General features: G+C 45.7%; 2 protein-coding genes across 8 annotated transcripts; one reads left to right on the top strand and one right to left on the bottom strand.

Annotated features, from left to right (window-relative positions):
- Positions 1 to 3,046: 3,046 nt before the first annotated feature.
- LOC113966072 (thiosulfate sulfurtransferase) lies at positions 3,047 to 17,789 on the bottom strand. Of its 2 annotated transcripts, XM_027680314.1 has the most exons (7): positions 17,152 to 17,789; positions 8,168 to 8,996; positions 6,460 to 6,641; positions 5,220 to 5,547; positions 4,786 to 4,933; positions 3,424 to 3,534; positions 3,047 to 3,215 (listed from the first exon to the last, which is right to left on the bottom strand). In XM_027680314.1, the coding sequence occupies exons 1-2, from the start codon at positions 17,735 to 17,737 to the stop codon at positions 8,698 to 8,700; spliced, it is 885 nt and encodes a 294-aa protein (XP_027536115.1). In that variant the 5' UTR covers positions 17,738 to 17,789; the 3' UTR covers positions 3,047 to 3,215; positions 3,424 to 3,534; positions 4,786 to 4,933; positions 5,220 to 5,547; positions 6,460 to 6,641; positions 8,168 to 8,697. The 2 variants fall into 2 exon arrangements, with proteins under 2 accessions (XP_027536115.1, XP_027536113.1); XM_027680312.1 differs by lacking the exon at positions 5,220 to 5,547.
- On the top strand, positions 15,712 to 24,436 carry MPST (mercaptopyruvate sulfurtransferase). Of its 6 annotated transcripts, none has more exons than XM_027680305.1 (6): positions 16,066 to 16,190; positions 16,454 to 16,531; positions 16,942 to 17,015; positions 18,382 to 19,034; positions 19,616 to 19,942; positions 22,389 to 24,436. In XM_027680305.1, exons 3-5 carry the CDS (start codon positions 16,975 to 16,977, stop codon positions 19,912 to 19,914), a joined length of 993 nt encoding a protein of 330 aa, XP_027536106.1. In that variant the 5' UTR covers positions 16,066 to 16,190; positions 16,454 to 16,531; positions 16,942 to 16,974; the 3' UTR covers positions 19,915 to 19,942; positions 22,389 to 24,436. The 6 variants fall into 6 exon arrangements, with proteins under 6 accessions (XP_027536103.1, XP_027536106.1, XP_027536105.1 ...); XM_027680304.1 differs by lacking the exon at positions 22,389 to 24,436 and adding an exon at positions 22,000 to 22,379; XM_027680302.1 differs by lacking the exons at positions 16,066 to 16,190; positions 22,389 to 24,436 and adding an exon at positions 15,712 to 16,059 and having other exon boundaries at positions 19,616 to 20,636.

Here is a 24,436-nt window from a genome sequence, read left to right as displayed (position 1 = left end):
TCTTTATTTCAAGTGCATTGACTGTTTATAGATGACCAAAACAGTTCTTAAATAGCAATTTTGGTGAATGGCTTAGCTAAACCAGAGAAAATCTCACTTTTTTCCCCGAGTTCTGCCCTGTCAGATAAAAACATTGGCTCAGAGCTGCCACCCAATGACCAGATCGTGTAAAATCACTTAAATACAGGCTACCTGTGCTGCAAAGCACTGAGTCCAGTGAGACAAAATAGCGGAGACAAATTAATTTCTCACTGCATTAAAAAGGCAGAGAAAGGCCATTTCCCCCTCCACTGTCTTTACACTCCCCTTCCCCAACATCTGCATCTCTTTGTCTCCAACAAGGTTCTTTGCTTAGAAACTTCAATTTGTTAACCTATTAACTTCATTTTTGGTTTTGTTTTGCTTTGGGTTTTTTTCTTCTGTATTGATTATCTTGTGGTTTATCAAGTTGACTCAGTTCAGAGGATGGATAGAGAAGTGTCAACACCAGCACAAAGCAAACAAGAAGGAATGAACTGCTGAGAGCAGAAGAACAGATAGAAGAGAGATTTCAGCTGCAGTGAGCACTTATTTTGGCTCTATTCTTGTCTAACTTCATATGGCATGATACTTGGAGATTCCAAAGCTGGCTTTGACTACACATGTTCAGGTAGTTAAAGCACTCTAGTCAACACAGAGTGCACACAGGGAAATGGTCCAGACCAAGGTTCTGGCTAAATTTGTCTGTTCAGCACTCAGAGAATTCAGTTATTGATTGTTCCCAGAGGCTATGCTGCCTCACTGAAAGCTATCATCTCAACTATCTCTGCAGCTTGCCGTGTGTCACCTGTCTAAAAATGTTTGTCTCTGGCTGATCTGTAACAGTTGGCAAAGCAAAGAAGATGAAGGGGGATCGCCACATGTATGTTTATCATCAAACAGCTGTCACCATTTGAGTGCATTATACAATGCCAAGTATTTTATACTATTTAAGTGCTTATAAAATATTGTAATTTGTAAAAAGCATACCAAGTGACTTCATTCCATTGCAAGAGGAAATGCACAGTTTGTGCACAGTGGTGCACCAACAGGACGTTTCAGTCCATTTCCCTTTTGATCCAGTCTCTTTATGAGCCCTTCACAGATAGCAAAAGGGTATTTACCTCAAGCTGTACCATAATCCTGCAGTCTGCCTGCCCTAGTGTCTATTTCTAATGGCTAATAGGCATTTTTAATGTCTAGTAGAAACAGATCTGTAATTCTACATGCAGATTCAGTCCACATTATGTGTTGTGTATTAGCTGCTTGTGCCCTGAACTGCCTGCTTCCAGTATGCCAAACAACGTCAGTAGATTTCTGCTCAGCTCCATGTTTTCTGGATCAGGACCCGCTGTGGTCTCAGAAGACAGCGTTTATTATGTACCTGGAGTTATATTGGCCATCAGAGCTGGCTGCAACACAGAGAACAGGCTGTTCCTACAGAGCTGCACTTTTCAGCCAGAGCTAGTGTGTGTCGTGTGCTCAGGCAGGAGCCAGTTAGTACTGATGTACAAAGCAAACCCATAGGGAGGTTTCTACAACCTGCCATTTGGCCAGTCTCCTTAATTTCAAAGACTTGGACATGTGCCTGGAAATATCAGAAGTCCAAATGGTTAATTATTGGCAGTGGAAAATGATTATCGCTTGATTATTATATTAGTTAAATTTTAACCTCCTTCACTATTTTAACAAAGTCAGCATATTGTTATCTAATCACCAGCCAACGGTGAAATAACAATCCTAATTCTGTCCCAAAACAGTTCATATTAGGGAGCAAAGCATCAATCTTTTAAAGTGGGAAAACCTAGGACCAGATGGGAAAGATCAGGGCATCACTATTCCCAGAAATGTACTTTGTGATTGGCACACCAAACTGCTACTCTTTGGAGCTGGAAGGCAGAATCCTGCAATAAGGACCATTAAACTTGTGAGAAAAACACATCAGGAAGCTCTAAAGACCCTGCATGTCCTGTATCATTCAAGCCCTTGGGTGGTCCTTGCTTACTGTCCAAATACACTCTTGAATTTCAGATTGTACAGACTGTATGGTGGATACGTGTTTCTTTCTGAGAGACATTTATCTTTGAGTTAGGGAAAGGGCTGTCAGGGACAAGTAAGGCTTATGAGAGCTTCAGTAAGGGTCCGTGCACATTGTGGGGTGATTTGCAGACTGGAGAAGTCCTGGGCTTCTTGCAGCTTTCCTATTCCCTTTAGGTGGGATTAGCTGTTGTTCGGTTTTTCATTTGCTTGGCCTGCAAATAGTGTAGGTTTTAGTGAATGCACTGATGCCTCCTCTTCTCAAGTGAATTTCCATTTGCTTTTGCGCATTACTGCTGCTCCCTGAAATCCTCCATGTGACGGATATAACAACAGAATTAGAATGGTGTGCAGAAAACCTTCCTTGCCTACCCCACGTAGGGTGCCAATCACACAGAGCCGTGCCCAGGTTATTAAGAGGACATGGTTTGGTGCCTTTCTGGCAAGAGAGCCTGAATTCACCTTGGAAGTATCAATAAGGAGCTGGTTCTTCTGGTCTGTCTAGCTGCTCTGTATACACAGATCTGAAGCTTTCCTGTGCAGGAGCTTTATAGTCTTCAGTGAGAGAAGAAGACAGCATTCAGGTCCTTGGGCAACCTTGGTTTGTTCCCAGTGCATCCTCTGTAGTTCTCTCTGGACTGCTGGGGCAGCTGTCCACGTATCACAAACCTTCTGGCAAACATGAGTTTTCTCACACACACACATGCACCCCTTCCACCATCACCCTCTTACACCGCTCACAGGTCCTACTCCAACTTAGGTGCTGAGTAGATGAATTTCTGTATGGGCTTCTCTCACCACCACATCCCTCTGCAAAGGTATGTGCCTCACACACCAATCATTCCTGCTGTACTAGTGACCAACAAAGTGTTTTGGGTTTTTTTGCATTTATATTCAGAGTTATCTTGCATTGCTCTCCCCGGAGACACTCTAATAGAGGGCAAGAGAGAACCAGCAACAAACCTGCTGTTGACAGTTAGCAAGCAATGGGTTCAGGTTTTACATGGAGGTTTATTAGATGGCTGAGGAGAAAGATCCCTTGCTGAATGCACTCCAGTCTTCAACCCTCATCTTCTAAGGCTTGCCTTTTTTATCCCCGTATTTGTCCTTCATTGCTTTCTGCACGTTAAGATCTAGGAAATATTTCTCATACCATTTCCCTGTAAAGAAGGCAAATCATAGTTCAGATACAGCCTCCTTCCTACTGCTATTATACCCCAAAGATTATTCTAGCTGTAGAGCTCCTCTCTTCTTAAAATGCCAATTTTTAGTCCTCTTATGACTTTGCCCAAACCCATTCATTGTCCTTGGCAGAAGCAGCACCCATCTAAGGAATTCAGCAATGTACTTTTCCTGCAGAAGTCATACCTAGCTCATAAATCCTCCTTCCATGCCAATTTTTGGGATCTCTGATTGCCTTCTGAATTATATCAGGGGTGTAGGAATCTCTCATCAAGCTTCGGCTCTTCAGTGGGCCACCTGCAAGGAACAGCAAATAAGGAATTGTATGCAGAAATCACCCTACTGCAGTCCTGGAATTGATCGGGGGAGCAACACCAGCAGTTTCAAGGGCTGAAGAAAAGGCACGAGTTTACTGCAGTACCTTTGATCAGGTCTGTGACTAGTGCTGAACAATAGCTTCATCATCACTCAGGAGGGAGCTTGTGTTTGCCAATTTATCTGCTTTTCATCCTCAAGTATGAGATACACACAGAGGTTGCTGTAAGGTATCATCTTTATTCGTATCCCAGTGCCCTTTCTTTAGTCGAGTGCCCACTTACCTCATGTTGAATCTCCTCATTCACGTGAGTAGCTTCCTACTCAGCAGCACAACTCCACAAAAAAACTACCATCTTAACACTCCAGCCCTTCTTGATCTCCTTTTCTGCCACAATACTTGACAGATAATTCCCAACTGTGACTTCTCCATTCATCCCCTCTTGACTTTTAGCCATGAGGGGGCTTTATTTTACTCTCTCATCCTTTCCACTTCATCTTCCTTTTTATCACACCTTTTTCTTGACAATAATGATTTTCAGCTCCCTGAGGAAAGATGTCCTTCCTTTCTGTGTGACTACACAAACCGAGGACAATGCAGTCTTCAATACCCAGCAAGGTCTTGACATGGAACATACTGTACAAGGAAAAGGAATGTGTCTTATGCTGCTACATGAGAAACTAGAATCACAGACAATTATTTCAGAGTTTCTTGGATATGATGGTAACAAAACGGGATGAATGCTCAGTTTCTAATATTTGTTTTGATGGAAGGATCCTGGGGAACCTTGGAAACAGAGGTTTGGGCAAGATATTTCAGAGCCCCACATCTTTAAAGGTCTTGAAGAGAAATAAAGTCAATACTGGAACTGGAGATAACTAGCAACTGGAGATGACAGTGGACGTTGAATTGCAAATGGTGTCCATTTGGACAGCTCTGAACATGGAGGACAAGAGTCATGACTCATGTTTGCTTTTCACACCTTGGAAAAAAAAGACTGAATGCAAAGAAAGGGATAGGATACATAGAATAGAATGGGAGGATCTAGATTCTGTTTCCTCAAGTACCACAATCTGGAAAAGCAGTGACTGTGGATAGAAGGAATAAGCAGAGAAAGTGAGTATCACCTATAGTCAGATGTCTGCACATAGCAATGTGGCTGCCCTGAGCCCTGGCAAAGCATAGATGGAATCAGCTTTGAAGGTCAGGGATAGGCATGTGTGTCCCCTCACCTTGGAAGAGATTTGATCTCAGGTTGTAACCCAGCTGCTCATAATCTGAAAGAGATGTCCAGTCCAAGGACTTTTTTGTCACTTCAGTACAGTCAGTGAGTCTTTTCTGTTCTGTGTCTAAATCTGCATTGCACTGAGCTTGACGTTGCTGAAAACACAAACAACAGAGAACCACTGTCATTCCACATTTCCAAAGTGCAAACTCCTGGCATTTCCACCCCTGCATAGCTCTCTGAGCTATGATTAATCCCTGAGACTTGGGTCTGTCCTTGAGTCTCCCTCAGTGCTGTTAAAACTGAAACTATGGCCTATGGTGATAAATATGATAATTGTGAGTCTGCTGGCACTAGCAGCAGTTCAAATGGGATCTGGATCAGGTAGGGATGTATGTTTGGATTTGTCAAATTAGCTCAGGACATGATATACAGGCTTACCTTCTGCTCTTGAGGCAGTCATTGGAATGAAGACACCAGCCAGTGGGGTAGGAAGCCTAGTGCTTCACCAGGGCTGCCTTGAACCACCACCAGCTTGGGTTTTACACTGTGCCAGTTCTTTTCAGTAGCATGTCTTATACAATATTGGGATCCTGAAGCTGAAGTTACTGTATCAGTCAGACTCCAGGAGTCAGTGGTGCATGCTCTGCAAAGGTATTAAGGGACAGATCCTCTTCCACAAAAAGAACAGGGCCACAAGAGATGAAGAGAAGAAGCCAGTCCTAACTCACAGGGCACAATCTGCTTCTTTTCTCTGTCACTGTTGATTCTTTTTAAAGAAGAACCATACGGTTACACATGATCAAAGTGCAGGAATCTGTGCTGCTAAATAAACTGCTGTGTTAACTCCCACCTCCTACGTAAAACAAAACCAGGTCTGTTTGTTATTATTACTATATTCAGTGGAAAGAACTTTACAGTCTGCTGATGTAGAAATTCCTCCTCTTCTCCCATTTCTTCCAACAAAGCATAATTTCTGGGTAGTGAGGCAATGTGCCTATTTCCCAAATCCCATTCATCAATAACTTTCCTTTCACCGGTTACTCCTGGACAAAATGACACTGAAGCCTGAAACTGTTCCTACTTTCTAGTTTGTAACTGTATATGATGTTATTGTCATGCTTCTTGTTTTACTTCTGACCCTGAGGGTCCAAAGTCAAAGCACCGCTCAGAGATTCCTACATCTTGATGCCAAGAAGGACTTTAAGGCCATTTTACCATCCTCCTCAATAACAGAAGTCACAAGAAGTATGTCTTATTCCTTTGCTAAGCCAATCCTGTGATGGGCAATAGACAATCAATCAGAAAAACATATCTTGATCAAAGAGCTAAAAATGGTTAAACTTGATCTTTCTTTCTGAACAAAAGATTTAGCATAGCCCAACACTGACTTTCTTGACATGCAGCCTTGGAGGAAGAGGGAGCTGTCTTTTGAGGCAGAAAACTAACCTCCTCAGATAGGTGTAGGAACTGGCCATTCTCACCAGCCACCAGGTGTGGCCAAGAGTGGTTTCATACACCTTCCACATTTGACTGGGTCTCCAAAATATGAGGATGTTTCATTGACTTTTCAGACCTGAGGAGCCCCACGAATATCAAAATAAGACTGGATTTTTTTTTTTAAAGGAATGATCCATGATTTACCAAGAGGAAAAGCCTCTTCCATAACTACCTATCTCACCTGGTCCATGATCCCTGGTGATGTCACAGTGATTTGTACAAGCAGGTAGGTCCTGCTGAAGTTCAGGTGTAGAGGTGGAATGGAAGCTGAAGAGTGGAGATGGTTGCTGGGGAACAGTATTCCCTCCTTCTATGAGCTCCATCTCCATGGGAAACAGAATCCACATGGCGTAAAGGGTTATCCTGGCAGATTGGAAAAACAAACAAGGAGCAGAGTAAAAGGTCCATGTCTCATGAAATATCTGTACCCAGAAGTTCACATCACACACAGGATTTCTTGGAGACTTTCCTAACACGGTCACGATAATCAACAAGACTGTATGTCAGTAGAACTGGATCTTCTAGCATCTCCAAATGCTTCACATGAGCTCCTGACCCTCATCAGAGAGGAAGGAGAATCATAGAATTGTAGAATAACCTGAGTTGGAAGGGACTCAATAGGATTGTTGAAGTCCAACTCCTGGCTCTGTACAGGGCAGCCCCCGTAATCATACTGTGTACTTGAAAATGTTGCCCAAATGCTTCTTGAACTCTGTCAGACTTGGCACCATAACTAGTTCCCTGGGGAGCCTGTTCCAGTGATGGATCACCCTCTGGGCAAAGAATCTTTTCCTAATATCTAACCTAAACCTCCCCTGACATGGCTTCATGCCATTCCCTCAGGTCCTGTCACTGGTCACCAGAGAGAAGAGGTTAGTGCCTGCCCTTCCGCTTCCCCTCAAGAGAAAGTTGTAGACTCCAGGCTGAACAAGCCAAGTGATCTTCAGCCACTTCTCATATGGCTTCCCCTCTAGACCCTTCACCATCTTCGTTGCCCTCCTTTGGATGCTCCCTAACGTTGTTGTGGTGTCCAAAACTGCACACAATATTCAAGGTGAGGCTGCCCCAGTGCAGAGCAGAGCGGAACAACCCCCTCCCTCGACCGGCTGGCGATGCTTTGCCTGATGCCCTTCAGGACACGGTTGGCCCTCCTGGCTGCCAGGGCACTGCTGACTCATATTCAACCTCACCTGCCCTGCCTATCCCTCCTGAAGAGCCTGTAAACATCCAACATGGCAGTTCAGTCACAGGACTCATCCTTTAAGTTTCATTTATGCCAATGATGTCGTATCTCTGGGACTGGGCCAAAGCTTCAAGCCACTCGTTTGTTCCTCATGCTGTGTGCATTGGTAGAATCATTTTGAGTGTGGTTCATTGTAGCTGACACCTCATGGAGCAGATTGAGGGATCTTACTAGCACTCACATCCTCAAGTTTTGGCATGCCACCCCATTGCTTATCACTGGCAAGCCTGGTTTTGTCCCTTTCCCCCTTCCAATCTAGCTTAAAGCTCTCTCAATAAGCCCTTCTAACTCCTGAGATCCTTTTCCCCCTTTGAGACAGGAGGACCCCATTTGTTGCCAGCAGGCTCCATGTTGTATAAACTGACCCACAATCAAAAAAACCCAAAACTCTGCTGGTAACACCAGTCTCAAAGTCAGGTATTCATCTACATGATCTCCCTGTTTCTTGCCCCATCATTCCTGGCAACTGGCAGGATAGAAGAGAACACAACTTGTGCTCCAGATCCCTTGATCCGTTGACCCAAGACCCTGAGGTCCCTCTTGATTGTTTGCAGCCTTCTTGTTGGGACCTCATTGCTGCCTATCTGGAAAACCAGTAGAGGGTAATAATCAGTGGGCTGGGAATTTCCTCTGTGATGTGCCTTACCTGAACGCCAGCAAGGTAACACATCTCCTGATGGGTTGGATCTGGTTGGCACATGGAAGGCACCCCCATTTTCCACATTACAAATGGGAAGAGATTGGCCTGGTAAAAAGTCTTACATTAATGACAGAACCACTGCTTGACCCTCCCGTGTCCCGCATCCAGTCCAATATTTTAGCCCCTAACTTTTCATTCATCCTCCTCCTGACCCGAGCTCTCATCAGGCTACTGGAATTTCTGCAAGTCTCCACAGAAGTGTGTAACTCTCCTTCATGTTGCAAAGCTGCTTTTCCCACTCAGCACAAGCATGTTACAGGTAACAGAGAAGAGTTCAAAATATTCACAGATGCATCATCTTAGATTTTATTAATTGAGAAAAACCAGAAGATTAATAGAAATCTACTGACCATTCTTAACAAAATTTGCAAAATACAAATCAGCATATTTTTTCCTTACTTCTATCTCCTCCCTTTCGCTTTACTCTGGGCTGGAAAAAGCTGCTAGATCTCACTGTCCAAGACAAAGCTCTCCCTCTAGGCCTTGTTGCGCTTCACCTCAGAGACCTTGTAGTGTGGTGGGGCACGGTGGAACCACTCTGACCAGGAACCATCATAAACAGCCACATCCTGCTTGCCACACAGGAAGGCTGCCAAGGCAATCTGACATGCCGTGACACCTTTGCGGCATGTGGCCGTCAGTGGCTTTGAGAGATCCACTTTCTTTGCACGGAATATTTCTTGGATCTCCTCAATACTCTTCTCATGTCCAGTTTCGGATAGGAATGAGTTGAAGGGTATGTTCACAGCACCAGGGATGTGGCCAGATTCCAGCCCTGCAAGAGTGAACAGGAAAAGGAAATGTGAGCAAGGACACATTAATGTAGGTGGTGAAAGATGTTCAAGAAAGAGATATTAAAGAGGCATCACTGCAGATACTTTCACTCTCTCCAACAGACTTGTTTGTTTCACTTGATGATGAAGATGCAAAGAAGTACAGGGCTAAAAGGAGGAGGACAAAGATTATTCAACTTTGCCGAAGTCAAAGCTTCCAGAATATTTAGCAAACTCTTTCCCCACTGAAAGCAGCGAGAAGTAGAAATCTGACAGAGCCCTAGACATGACAGCAACCAAAGAACCAACACAGAAAAAGCCCTAACAAAGGCATTATAGGCATCTATGTAAAGAGGAATGCAGCAGTGCATTTTTGAGCTTCCCCAAGTATGCTAGCAATGCATAGAAACAGTTTTCAGAAGCAGGAAGCATGGTCCCTATGTGGAATTTGTGAAAGCAGCTATATGTTCACAGTTTATTCTTGTGTACCTTAAAATCATACTTTAAAAAAATAAATAACAGAAATCACAGTAAATCATAAAGCAACTTTAAAGTCAGTTACATTATTGCTGAGGCAGCTATCCTGGGACAATGGGGTCAGAGAAGTGAGAAGTCAGATTTTGTATCACTTTTTATCCACTCTATGGATGAAATCAGCATGGATTCTGTTTTTCTGCTGGTATAGCTGACCACTTCAGGCAAGTTGAAAGTTGCATTTCAAAATGAAGTTTTTAGAGAGAAGCAGATATAAAAATATGATGGATAAGGCTGTCATCATGCCCTTCAAATTCAAACTCTGTCGCTACAGGCTTAATCAATAGAAGCTTTTCCACTGATTTTGAGAGGCTTTGGATCAAGCCTTGCTGGAGCCAGAAACACTACATATTACGTGGAAAATGCATTTTGGGGAACGATTCCTTGCTAGGTTTGAACTTCTAATGAAACAACCCTGAGAAAGTCACTTACATAGTAATCTGTTTCACTGACAGCTTTCCAGTTGCCCAAGTCACCAGGGTAACTGATGTCAGGAGAAGAGATTGGGGCAGGAAACCTGTCACAAATGATTCTAAACTATACCTAGTCAGAGATTGACATCACACATCATAATGACACTGCAGTTTCATCATTCACGCAGACTGATGTCATGACACGACGAGATATATCATATAGAGAAAACAGGGCTTTGGCAGGGTATCGAGGAGGGGAATTTTGCTCTGCTGGACAAAGACAGAGTCTAAAGACAACCAAAGACGTCCTGAGTCAGCTTCACAAGTTCTCTCCCTGTTCCAGAGGGCTCCTCTTTGTCTCTTGATTCATCCACCCTGAGTGCTTTAGAAATATGGCACAGTTGTCTAGTAGTCACCTCATGCATCCTGCAGAATTGTTTAGCATTACTGAGAGAAGTCAGGAGAAAAACTGCTGACTTCTGCAGAGACTAACATCTAAAACAGAAAAAAAAAAATTAGAGACAGTGTTTTGGACCGATGCTTTCACCACATTTTTCCAGTTTCAGAAAACAACAGTTCATCACTTCAGTACAGAGAACTGCAAAACTCACTTATCAGTATAGTGGCTGTATGACAGAGAGGAAATAAAACCTGAGTCTGAGAAAATGTCGTATGTAGTTCTCAGACTGCAAAGCTTCTTACTAGAGAAGGTCTGGGTTAGGCTACCAGTCTCCCACAGAGTGAATGCTCCTGACCTCGTCATTCAGCAAGGGATTTCTTCAAGGCTGTGCTGCAGTACCAGTGATCGCCCCAATACAGACAAGTCTGTGAACCACAGAACAACGCTCTCACACTATCCTAGGGCACTGGGAAGTGAACTGAGATCAGGAAGTCCTGGAGGCTGAACTAGAAGGGAACTCTTGCTCAAAGGGAACTCTTACTCAAAGAAGCTTGCTGGGCCATCGATTCAGTTCCTAGGTGTCCCAGGAACTATCACTTGTCTAACCTGTTCACACACCTTAAAATAGGTTTGTACCCCTCTCTTATTGGAGACTGTGACAACTCATCACCCTTAAAGAACTCTTCGGGTAGGAGCTGAGCAGATCTGAAAAGAACACTCACATTTTAGAGCAGTTTTGATTTTGATCTATAGGGAGACTTCCTTGCTCCAGAGATTCAAAACTCTGTTGGAGTCAGAGACCAGTGCTTGCACTCTGCAGGTAAAAGATGGGGAATTCTGTAGAAACTGTATTTACTCACCTATGTGGGTGTTCAGCTGAAAGACAGAGCTGAAACTGCACAACCACAATCCCCTGGACTGCCTAAGAAGTGCTTTTGAGTGGTTGAGAAAGTTTCATCATCTCTCTCTGCTAGGTCAAGAGCAGAGAAACATATGTCTGGAAGGCAAGGCTGGATGCAGCTGGGATCTGAAGAGGGGAGAGGATACATCTGCTCCTGCCTCATATAAGACAGAGCATACTCCATGCCAGATTCCTGCAGTCACCCTTAGAAACTCCAGAAAGGAACCCTAGGACTAGAGAGCCTGGGTCTCAGCTACTACAGTGATCACTTTATAGGCTCCCTCTCAAAAAAAGCATCTATCTCGGAAACAGTTTGGATTCTTGTCATGAAACTTCCCACTGAGGGACCTCCTTTGCTCCTGTGAGGAGGAATATCGATTTCCAATATTAACTTCATCATGGTCAGTCCATACATCATTTATCCTTGAGCCGCCCTACAGCTGAAATAGTCTTTTCCCCCTTCTGCTATTGCTCCAATAGACTGATGGCAAGCCCTCAGCACTCTCAACAACCTCATGTCCTCGGCCCAAACCCAGTGAGAGCCTGTTAGATATGCTTTTCTCTGCCTTGGCCACCCTAGGAACAGTTCCAGGTGTCCACTAGGCTTCTGGATAAGGAAGTGGCATTTCCTAGCACCATAGTTGGTAGACAGGAGGTTAATGATTGCTATTACCGAGGTTAAATTGCATCTGAGCTTCTTGCACCCAACTAATTAATTCAAGTCTTATCTTCTTCTATTGCTTCCAAATGTGGGTCTTCAGCTTGTAAGACAAACATAAGCAATTAAGTGTTTTGGGCTACTAAGCACCCAACTCTGTGTAGTGTTATACTTCCTGTCACTTCTATATCTGCAGGTGCCACTTCATAATACTCCCCATATGACCATTAAGACCTTCCCAAGGCTATGCCAGCAGCACATTTCAATAGCAACCCTCTATTTTCAGTGCCTTGATGATTCAGACATGAAATAAAACACAGAAGCATAATAATGGGACCATGCTGGAAACTTCTAGCCCCACAGATCTCCTTTCAGCATAAGCTTATCTCCCTTATCTCCTTTTCAGTAATTTTTTGAAAAAAATCTAACAGTACTTGTGCTATTGGCCAATCTCCTTATATTGAACTAATAACTGCCCCTCTAATGTCATGTCCAAAGTATTAATGAAGTCCAAATGGAACAACTCTACCTTGTAGGTGCTTCCAATGGCTGAAAGAAAAGATCAGACATAACTTCCATTTTTCTTATCTAGCCAATGAATTCTGCTGGCAAGGAAACAAAGTCCTTGGCTGCAGGGAGTGTTTACCGAGGTATTTTACTCAAATTTGCCTGCATTTAAAATAATTTTTCTTGAAGTGTTTTTTGAAAACCTTCTAGTCTATCCATGTTAGGGTAATAGCCCAACAGCTGCCTAGATTGTGCTGTACCTCCTAACCAAAATATGAACTTTGCTAGTGTTTCTGCCCTACAGAACCGTTCTCTGATTAAATGCATCAAATTCTTGCCTCATGGAGTTGCAATGTCACACAACTAATTTTTGACACATATTTGGGATAGAGATCATAGATTTGAGCATGGGGATATCTTCTGGCTACATTCTCTCTTTATAAATAATAATTTAAACTTCTTTCCCCTTATTTCTGCTATCCCTCTGAAGACTTATCTTTAGGATAGAAGAAAACACGGTAGCACAGACTCAAGACTCAGTATAATTCTGAGACTATACACAAATAATCTTTTACCTGGAACCCCTGCTAACTGCATAGCAACCTTATTTTTTCTTTCTCTCCATGTTCTCTTTTTATTCACTTTGTTCCAGAAGTTTTTGTATTTGTTTTAATTTCTTCTGCCAAGTCTCACTCAGCTTGGTGCCTGGCAATCCTTCCTCACAATTTGTAACCTGTAATATGTTATCTTCTTCACTACTTAATCCCCTTTCCACATCTGTTAGACTCTCTGCTTACATATATTTTTTATTGTTGGCTATTTATCTAGCTAAGACTGCAGCCCCTCCTCTCTAGCCTTCCCTTTGCGATGAAAGCTCCAGATGGAATTTTTTAATGTCAAAGAGGTAAAAGATATGCTCTGTCCATATTTAACTCCCTGTGGTTTTGGAGTGTGCTGGCTGCAGATAGCTGTTCTTTTCCAAATGCTTCCTCTCTTGCCTCCTTGTTTGTAGCAATCTGAAACTCGGATATCAGCAGAAAAGGATTATGTAGCAGGCCATGGACTGCAGGAGCTGGGAGAAACTCCTTACACTGAGGAACTTCCTCACAAGGCCTATTGATATTTAACTATGTTGATTGTCATGCCTCCTTCAGCAAGATATGGAAAGACTTTGTGATGATGTTATCAGACCATGTAGAAACCCCTTTGTTCTTTTCCCCCCATGTGGTCCTAGCTAAGGGAAAACATTAACCAACTGTGTAACTGTAGCAGAAAATTGTGTAACCTTCTAGTTGGCATAATCCATCCCCTAGTTAGCATAACCCGTCCTCCTCATTAACATGCCCTGCCCCCAAGGCCCTTATATTGCGAAGCATGTGTTCAATTAATATTCCAGTTTTCACCCCCAAACCTGGGGTTAGTTATTGACCTCTTCACTTGTTTATCTCTCTCTTCCATCAAATGGTATTTCCTGGAAGGGACAATTACTGATCGTATCTAATCTACAATGAACACCTTGTAAGGAACACTTTAGGCTTGGTCCTGGCCTGCTCCCTGAGAGTCCTAGTAGGTTCCTGTGGGTTGAAAAAGACTTTGATAAAGTCTCTCACTCTCCATTGTTGTGCCTCAGGTATTACTACATGGCAAAGGTAGAGCCAGCCCACTCCCACCTGCAGACTCCTCTTGGAGAAGAGAGGGGAAAAAAAGCTACATTTCATTCTCACTCCCACTGAACTTTCAAGCTGAGCAAAAACTTTATGTTTGGGGGAGGCAGGACTGAGAGCTGGGAAAATGGGCAAAATCTGAAGAGTTCTGTATGCAGAAGGGAGATAAGGACAACCCCAGGGCTGAGAATGAGAAGAAAAGCACATAGAAGCTCATTAAATTGTTTTGGGTTTGCTTTCTTTTTTAGAGGATGGACTTCTTGCCTGGCAACTTTCCCCTCTTTTCTCAGATGTCTGCAAAGGAATGCAGAAATTCACAACTTTTCTGTATGCATTTGTTTAGCTGTAATTCTTGTTCATCAGTTTTCAGTGCCCAGCACTCAGAGAGGGCCAGCACTGGTAACCACCATGTAATTACTTTTATCATCTGCCTCTGGATCGTTAGTTCTTCCAGAAACACAGCACTGTGCAGGGACACCATTAACTACTCGGTGCGTAGGTCAGGACTGCACATCTGACGGGCTTATGCTCCACACCACGCACGAACAACCAAAGCAGCACCTGCATTTAAGACCTATGAGACCTGGCTTACAGAAACACCCATTTTTTCTCCACTTGGGCAACTGAGGTAAGCTTCTCCCAGCAACTAAAAATTAGCCATGTATTATGGCTTATCTTTACCGCTACAGAGGTCTTAATCCCAGCAAGGTAGCTGCTGCATAAAAATAAAATGGGAACAATTAATTCTTACCACAAAGAACTGAAAAACCAAAGAGGTAAAAGAATCAGCTGCAATTAGCCTCTTCTAGAGATGGAGTTCATGGAGCTAGAGAGATTAATTGACTTAATTAGGAAGTCAAGAGCTGAGGCAATAATTAAACTGAAATCACCTGAGAAGGCAGCAAGTTCCTTAACCTGATGACCATTTTTCTTCTCTAAATTGCACCCTCCCTGATTTGATGACCCCTGCAATTAATCAGCATTGATTTCAAATTGCTCTTTTAGGTGTAAGCGCTGTCTTTTACCCAGCGCTGGCTGATGCTCAGATACTGGACAGCCTGGTCCAGAAGGCTGTCAAGCTCCTGTGGAACCAGCAGCTGCAGCTGGAGAGCTTATCCTGCTGGATCTGCTGTGGGAAGCAAAACTGGACCACCTCAAATAAATTGTTTCATGCTGACTCATTTCAAAGGAAAAATCTGTTTTGGAGATGCTCTTGGGGCGTGGTATTTGTCACCTGGTGACAACCCCCATTTTGGGAAAGGGAACACAAAATCCACCAGCTCCCAGCAAGGAGCATTTTACTCACATCTTGGGGTTAAAATGCAACCTTCACTTTGATGGGCTGCGGGAGGCGAGGAGTACAATAAGCCTAACTCCCCCTTTCACCCATTACCTTTCTCACCTTCCACACTGTCTTGCACAGACACTTGTCTCACTGGAGACATTTGGGCAAACCATGTGCAGAGTCATTTACAGCCAAACACTCCTGAGGTGTGGATGCAGGAATTTATTTCAGGACATAGTGTCACACTGACTGGCTGTACAGCAGCACACATTAAGTAAACAGCCAGAACAGAATGCCAACAACCTGAAGGGCAGCAGTGCAGCACTGCCCGGGAATTGCAGAAGCCCACAACACCCTGGCTCCAGCAGCACTGGGCTCTGCTCAGAGTCAACAGCTGCTGCTGAGCTTTTCTGTGCTTTCTTCTAAAACCTCTGCATTTCTTTTTTAAACCGTTTCTGTGATTCCCTTACTGAGGAATGCATTCAGTGCAGGTAGTTTGATGTGCAGCTGCAGTGTCAGCTGCAAGTTGAGCTCCGGGTGGTAGAAGCCCGAGGCAAGAGGCCATGAACCGGCGCTGATCCCTTGCACAACAAAGGGCACGGGGACCTGCGGCGCCGGCCAGGCGACCGGACACTCAGAGACACAGCAGGAACCGAGGACACTGGAGGAAGAGCCAAGACTTTGTCATGCTTAGACTGTGAAGGTATAAAAGTCCAGTGTTTCCTTTGTTTGTGCTCTCTCCTCGGAGGCACCAGCTCAAGCTGTTTCTGTGTTACTACGCTTTATGGAACTAGACTTTTGAGACTTTGCTAAGGGAAACCCAGAGTCGAGCCGGTAAGGAAACCTGTGTAAGTGTAGTATGTGTAAGGGGTCAAGCAGGGCACCTGTTGGTTCACTGGAGCTGCCTGCTGCAAAGGGGCTTTAGTTCCAGCAGGTGAAGTCTCTGGTGGTGGGAGTGTGACTGCTGGAGTGCCTCCTGAACGGTCAGTCAGGGAAGTTTCCTTTACACCCTTTTGGAGAAGTTATTCTGGGATATACCAAGGCTTAAATTACACAGCAAGGGTCTCCTTTACCAACCAAGTTGAGTTTCATTCCAGGCAGTTGCTGTACCAGCTGTCCCCACTGTGCAGGATTTCTCCCACCCCTGCTGATTGTGCGTCCAGTGTTTGACCAAGGTAACAAAATCAATTTTTGTTCCTGTAACTTGGGGCATCCAAAAGAGAGAGGCTGACACTCCATACATTTGGTAAAGGTTTTGGGCTTTTCTTACTTAAGCCAAAGAACAAAGATCAGCTCAGGCAAGTTATCTATTTGCTGGGAATCAGAGCGATAAGAAGAATGTCCCTTGGGTTACTGTATTACCTAAAACCTTGGCTTTTGCTGGTGCATTCATTATGATGAGAGGTGCCTGTATGAATACTGATAGTTTTTGTGTGTCTGCTGGTGGTAGATAGGACCCTGAACAACCCCCTGGGAGCTCTCAGCTCTCATGTTTGCATTCTGTCTGATAAACTTCTGCAGTGTGTGGGATGGAGGATCTTGGAACCAAATGACTGCAGCCCTCTTCTCCTGTTTCCTCCTACAGCTTTATAGCCAACTGCAACAAAAGCATTCTGTGATGGCACTGGGACCTGAACGCTCAACTGTGGTTCCTTTAAGGTAAATCAACAAGTCAGGGGGAGGCACGCCTGTGCATTAGGAAAATCTGTTTGCCAGCTGCCAGGAGCTGTTTACACCCAGACTAGTATTGACACTCATCCTGTTCTGGGGCAGGTGCCGCTCCCACCTCCATTACCTTGGTCCAGCTCGGTCCCCCGGAACCGGCCCTCAGGGCGGGAATCCACCACCTGGAACTTTATGGACGACACGTTCTGTACCATCTCCTCAAAAGTCTTCACCAGGGCCCTATTTAGCCTGGCCTTGAAGACAGCAGGGGTGGGCTGGCTGACCTCTGCCGTGACGGGGTGCCCCTCCTTCACCCAGTTCTTGAAGCCACCGTTTAGTACAGAGACCTCCTTGTGCCCAAAGGCCCGGAACATCCACCAGGCGCGGGGGGCGTAGAAAGTGCCCACCTCGTCCCCGTCGTACACCACCACGTGGGTGTCATTGCTGACACCCAGCTGCCCCACGTAGTCGGCGAAGTGGGACTCGCTGGGCAGCATGAAGTCGTAGGGGGAGGACTTGTCCCGGCACTCCTCGATGTCGAAGAATGACGCCCCGGGGATGTGCCTCTCTTTGAACTCCTGACGGGCGTTTCGCTCCTTCGGAGGGTACCAGGAGGCGTCCAGCACCCGCAGGCCGGACCCCACGCGCCCGGCCCGCACCGCCTCCGACAGCCAGGCGGCGGAGACCAGCGCCCGGCTAAGCCCCTGCCGAGCCATCTCCAGGGACAGGCGGGGCGCCGCGACCGGGACCCCGCACCCCTCACACGCGCACGAAATGGCGGCAGGGCCGCGGGCGGGAGGCGCGGCCGAGGGGCGGCGCGGAGGCGGTGGCAGCGCCGGGACCGGCCCGCTGGGAGCGCTCCCGCTCCCGCCCTCCGGCGGCGGCCATGGCTGGCGGGCACTGAGGCCCAGCGCGGAGGTACGGGCGGCGCGGAGGGAACCGCGGCCCCGTCGGGACGGGGAGCTCGCAGAGGGAGGCGGCGGGGCCCCGCCTGCAGGTGTGCTCCGGGGCGGGCACAGCCATGGGGCAGAGCCCTCCTGGTCGTGGGGCCGTGCCTCGCCCCAGGACACTCGGTCTCGGGGCTGCCCCACGCCCCTCTGGCTGCTGTCAGCGCTGGCTAGGGTGCCTGGAGGTGGAGGGGCCAGGTGGGCTGGGCGCAGGGCAGGATTGCCGTGCCTGTCCCGCTCGGGGCAGGGTTTGGGCTGAGCTCTGTGAAACTATTTTCAGGGCTGGAATACTTCAAGCCCCTCATTGTAAGCTTAGCCAGCACCTCAGTGCAGCCAGAGGTCCCAACATGAAACTTAGTCCATTTGCTTTTTGAAAGGCTGATTTCTAATTTGTGACTTTCTACCTTTTGCAGACAGGTGGATTCAGGCAGACTTCAGGAACTGGCTAATCTCGGCCAGGACTCAGGAGTGATGTCGCAACAACTCCTCTACCGTGCACTGGTGTCTGCAAAATGGCTTTCAGAAGCCATCAAGTCCCAGCAAGCTGGGCTGGCCTTGAGAATCGTGGATGCATCCTGGTATTTGCCGAAGATGAAGCGTGACCCAAAGAGGGAGTTTGAAGAGCGCCACATCCCTGGTGCAGTTTTCTTCGACATTGACCAGTGCAGTGACCGAACCTCACCTTACGATCACATGTTGCCCAAGGCTAGTGACTTTGCCGAGTATGTGGGGAAGCTGGGTGTGGGGAATGATTCCCATGTTGTGGTGTATGATGGCAGCGACCAAGGTCTCTTCTCAGCGCCCCGGGTGTGGTGGATGTTCCGGGTCTTTGGTCATGAAGCTGTTTCCCTTCTGGATGGTGGCCTGAAGAACTGGCAGCGAGAGGGGCATGCGCTGAGCTCTGGGAAAACCCAGGTAGCTCCATGCGAGTTCCATGCCTCCTTGGACAAGTCCCTGGTGAAAACATATGAGGATGTCTTAGATAATTTGGATTCTCGTCGCTTCCAACTAGTAGATGCCCGTGCTGCAGGACGGTTCCGAGGAGTAGAGCCAGAGCCCCGAGATGGTAATGTGCCTTCTGAGACACTGGCATTTTAAAAAGGGTCTTAATTTAAGGTGCCCATCACTTTGACTCCTGTAGAGGTAATGAATATGGTTGTCCCTTATGGCATGGGACTTGAGGCAGTGTGTCCACCTGTCCTCCTCTCCTTTTGACTAGCACGTGCTGCTCTTTGAAAATTCAGGAGTGGGGAAGTCACGTATTTTTTTTCCCATGAGAGAGGCTGGAGTGAGGAACATAGCTTTCCATATGCCTTGAAAGATATTAATTGGTCTCTCCATGTACTGGTGCTGCTCTTCACCTCAGATCGGCCTGTGGAAGTGCTTCATCAATGTGGGTTGTTCTGATGTAGAGAAAGATGTGGGAGAAAGAACAGGGTTGTGTCCATGTGGTAACCTGAGGATTAGAGCCATCCTTCCTGAGTAATCAGTAATCTAGTAAAGAAAAGTTTAACAAAAATAAATGTTTTTGTTTTAACAAAATACACTAAACAATAAATATTCCTCCCAGTGAAACAGAGCAGGTTTTGCAATAGATTTGTCCCAGACAGTAGAGGTTAATTCCTATCTGTATTGTTTTTCCTTCAGGAATTGAGCCTGGTCATGTCCCTGGGTCAACGAGCATCCCCTTCACTGATTTCCTCACAGAGTCTGGCTTAGAGAAGACCCCTGAACAAATCCGCACTCTGTTCCAGGAGAAGAAGGTGGACCTCTCGAAGCCGGTGGTAGCCACGTGTGGCTCTGGGGTCACTGCCTGCCACGTGGTTCTGGGGGCATACCTCTGTGGCAAACCAGATGTTGCAGTGTACGATGGGGCCTGGGTGGAATGGTACATGCGGGCACAGCCGGAAAATATTATTTCTGAGGGAAAGGGGAAGACTGTGTAATAAGCTGCTTTGTCTCCCAACTGTACAGGTAATGTGCCTTGAAACAGGATTTGGAAAAGAGGGGTTTAACATTCCTGGTTAAGTGTCTTGAGCTGAAGGTGTTGAATAACAATTATGCGCACATGGTGCTTGGGCACTTTCTCCTTACCCTACTGTTGCTGCTTAGGAGAATAAAGATGAGAGCAGTTCTGGGCAGCCAGCTCTAGGTGACCCTGCTTGAGCAGGTAGGGTGAAACAGATGTCCTCCCAAGGTCACTTCCAACCTCAGCCATGCTGTGATTCTGTGCCTGTTTTACCCTATCGGATGAAAGGGAGAGAGTGCTGCTGCCAGCATGAGGAAGTAATTTAGTCAAGCCAAGCTCCTGACTCAGAACATTCCACCATGTTCATTCATAGGCTGGTCATACTTGTATAACTGTGCCTGATAATCCTGCTCTCTGCTGCTGTTCTAGAAGCCATCTATGCACTTTATAGCCATTTTGAGTTCGAAACTTTGTGGAAAGACATGGCTGTTAAAAGGAGCAAATATGGCTTTCAGGTTGGCACTTAGGCTAGAGACTTAATTTGGATTTCTTCTTTTACTTGGACTCTAACAGCAAATGTACTTAGCCAGCCTTGTACCCCCATGGTCCCAAATCCCCCTTGAGAAAAAGAAAAGATTCTGGGATTTAAAGAATGTAAATAAACATATGTTTCAAGGTCTTTCTGCTGAATGGGTCTTATGTGAGTGTTGTTTGGGTGATTCCTTTTCAGGAACTCTGCTTTTATGGGATCACTTTGTCTTGATGATTCAAATGAGGTATTTTCTTCTCTCTGTGAGTAGAACTATGCCTCTTACCCTCAACAAGGTCATTCATCCAGGAAAGACAGTGGCATGCCTCTCTTTTGGGTCTTTGCACTGTCTTCCTCTTTTCAGTTCTTGTCCATTTGCTTTTTTGGCCTGAAAGTCAACATTAGTCAGTTACAGCTCTCTTCTTCAAAGACTGGATGTCACCTCATGTGGTGGAATATGGATTGCATGGGTGTTTTCATTCTTTCCATGAGACTTACCATGTAACCCTCCCCTAAAGGCTTGGAGGAACTGAGACCTACAGAGGAATAGCCCACAGTGGCACCTATTTTTCCCCAAGACCATTGTCTTTTATATCTGGAAGCTGAAAGCACATCAGGTATCCCTGATAACGTTCAAGAATTTGTTCTTTCTAGGATCTTCTCTAAAAAAAAACAACAAACCCAAACCAAAAAACCATAGAACTCTCCCACAAAAAAGCCTGCATCTCACTAGTAATTTAGAAATTAATGAGACAAGTTCTGTGCTCTTGGGCTTGCAGCAACAGGTACCTGTACATATCTACGGATGACAGGGTTGTCCTTTCTAGGAGATGCAGTGGATGCTTATTGTCAGAGATTTGCAGGGTACCCTCCTAGCCATTGATTGCAAGGATTGGATTCTTTCCTTTTGCTGAGTGTTTATTTTTGCATTTCCTTTGGTCTCTGTTGGCTGCAGCTCTGGCTTCTTCCTGGCTTGCGTGCACGCGAACTCTATTTCTGCTCACCACCTGGGGAGCAGGAGTTTCACTGTCCAGTTTACTCCTTCCTCTGTCCTCCCCACTCACACATATGGCCTGACCCTTCTTTTTACCCAGTGACTGAAAGCATACAATTTCCCTGCTTGCAGCCAGCCTAACAACCCAGCTGTTCAAAGACTTGGGGCTTGTGTTACAGCAAGTGCTGAGTATACAGAGTGCACAGGGGTCTGAAACAAGTGACCTTTTAGTATGCAGTGAGGCTGATTTTGTGAATATATGGCCAGGCTCCTAAATACAAACTGGAGGGCTGTGCCTGCTCTGTTTCTCCAGCAAATTTTAGTTGTTAAAGAAAATGGACATATTGTTTCATACTTTGTTAATCATTTGCAATGGATGGAGGGAGCTGGCTTTTGCTCGTCCTTCCGGAATGTTTGGCAATGCAGCTTAAGCACTATGTTTCTTTTTTTCCCACTGACCCAGCAGTCCTTGGGATCAGTGGGAATCTCTCTGCTTCCTCTTGAGACTGAGCTGCTTTTCTCTGTCGTTTGTGTTGCAGGGAGCTGTGTGGCACAGGCCAGCCATCCACCTGGAGATCACAAACCAAATGAAAAGTTTCCTTCTCCCCTTGCTCTACATTTTGACTGTGTGGCTGGATGACATCTAGCAGGGCCCTTCCCCCTCTCTGCTATGTGTGCCAAGGTTGGCAATACTCAACTGCTCTTCTCCAGGCTGAATTTTGTGCTACATAGTCTCGGTGATTCTTCAGTTTCCCAGCTTTTGGCAAATCTTTTACCAGATGCATAGCTTTGCCTTGATTTCTCCACAGAGCAGAAATTGAGAACTTCTTTCCCACAGCAAGATACTTTGTCTTTCTGGGGTATGCCGTGTTACATCATGTATCAAGAATCTATCCAAGAGTGTCTTCTGATGTTTTCCCTCCTTTAGCTGAGAGCTGTTCTTGTGATGCAGGCAAAGCACTGGGAATATTGTGAAGACCAAGACAATGTTTTCAAAGCCTGGAGACTGCAAAAACCTATTTTGAGCCATAACAGATGCTACTGGACATATGGAACAGCTGAGGGGACTTGCACCAGGACTATAAATGTTCTGCAGATCTTTATATTCCTGACTCAGTGGGTGGGTTTCCTATGGGAACTGAAAGCTGGGGAGAAGTTGGTATAATGCAAATCATTAATGTTCATTACTTTCCTGTGGAAAATTTGCCACAGGGAAATGGGAATAGCATATCTTTGGTGGAATAGGGCTCATGGTGGCCAAAAAGTAGCCTAAAAAACGGCCATGATGTAGGAGAAAGGTCACACTGACCTGTGGCTAACTTGAGACTCGAGTTTTTACAGCTCTCTATACAAATTTGAGAATTCCAGGCCAGCATCTAAACTCTACTGGTTTATTGGTAAATTTTACTATCTGCAATACTTTTGTCCTGAAAGAGTTTTGGACTCTGTGAAAACAGTCTGGTCTGGTCAAAAGTAATCCCACAGTCCCTTGTTCCTCACATGTCTTCTTTGTCACCTGCCTTCCTCTCTCTTCCCTACTGCTGCCTAGCAGTCAGGTTGCACTATTTCACACTTCATTTCCCAGTAAACTTTTTGTTCCCTTGCAAACTTTTCCAGATTCTAAAGCAGCCTTTCTTTACAGCACCACTGTCCCAACCCCTGCATGAGCAATGGTAATTGCTGTTACCTACAGGGATTTTTCATGTTCCTCCCATCTCTCCTGGTCCCAGCTTGCAACCAGGTGCTACATGACCATTCTCTCTCCTTCTCCTAGCACTCGTCCAGCAAAGGTGCCGAGTGATGCACAGGTACACTCAGACTTTAAAGGTATATTGCTCACAGACCTCACGCAGCACAAGAAGCTGGAGGAAGATTAGCTCGCCTGCATGCCACAGGGCCTTTCTCCCTGCTCCAATATGCCTGGCTCAGCTAGCTGTTGAGCAAGACTCTGCTGTCTGCAAGTGAACTATGTTCCTCCCACATCCAAGTCCAGTGCAGGGAGTTTTCTGTGCCTGTTCATGTTGGCTTAATGGCAAAACGTCAGAGCATTACTTGTCCTCCCCTCTCCGCTTCCTATAGAAAAGAGAGTGGCACCAATCCTACATGGACATGTTGACTAATTCTTCCTGATTTCTTCTTTGGTTCCTCATGCCACATAATCCCAGATATGTATTCCCAACCTGCCAGAGTGGTGACACTGTCCATACCAACACATGGCGATCCCTGCTCCCACTGCTGCTCCACAATACGACAATTCCCTAAGAGCAGCTCCACAACGTCAATGATGCATCATATGCCATGGACACAGCTGACTTGTCAGGCTGCAATGGAAGTACGGAGCGCTGCAGTGTATGTAGCTTTCTGCAGGATTGCACTGCAGGCCTGCTTGCTGCTGAAACTCTCAGTTTACCCTCTACTCTGTTCTCTTCTGCTCTTGTTCAGTCCAGTATTCAATGGCTGTCAAGTTTTTCCTGCTCCCAGTCTGTCCGTGCAATGGTCCCTGTGATTTCACTGGGTACTTAGCAGGGCTGTACAGTGTTACACAATCATACAGCCCCATGTAAGCTCCTGCTTGCTCTTTTCTCTCTGTTTCTGTGATGTGTTTTATATATAGTTATCATCAAAGCAGGAGGAACAGCCGTAGTATCATAAAACATTCAGGCTGGAAAAGACCTCCAAGATCATTGAGTCCAACCTTTGACTGAACACCACCGATTATTTAAACTTACCTCTCCTCTGTTCTATTGCTTGATTTTAATGGACCTTAACAAGGGCACGCTAGTTGCATCTCAGAACTATGTCTGGTGATGACGTGCAATCAGGTCTGTATTTAGCCCACACCACCAACTCATCAGAGCATTTCAGTGGGTAACTCACCACAGACTGGCTTCTCCCTAAATAGGACTTCCACATACTGTGGGAAAATCCCTGCCCTAGTGAGTTTCCAATAAATTTTGTGCTGTATGTTGCAGAAGA

This window comes from Neopelma chrysocephalum, unplaced genomic scaffold, assembly GCF_003984885.1.
Source record: "Neopelma chrysocephalum unplaced genomic scaffold, ASM398488v2 Primary Assembly neopelma1_59, whole genome shotgun sequence".
NCBI lineage: Eukaryota > Metazoa > Chordata > Aves > Passeriformes > Pipridae > Neopelma > Neopelma chrysocephalum.
The sequence above is the reverse complement of the archived record's forward strand: the minus strand, read 5'-3'. Positions and strand labels throughout refer to the sequence as shown.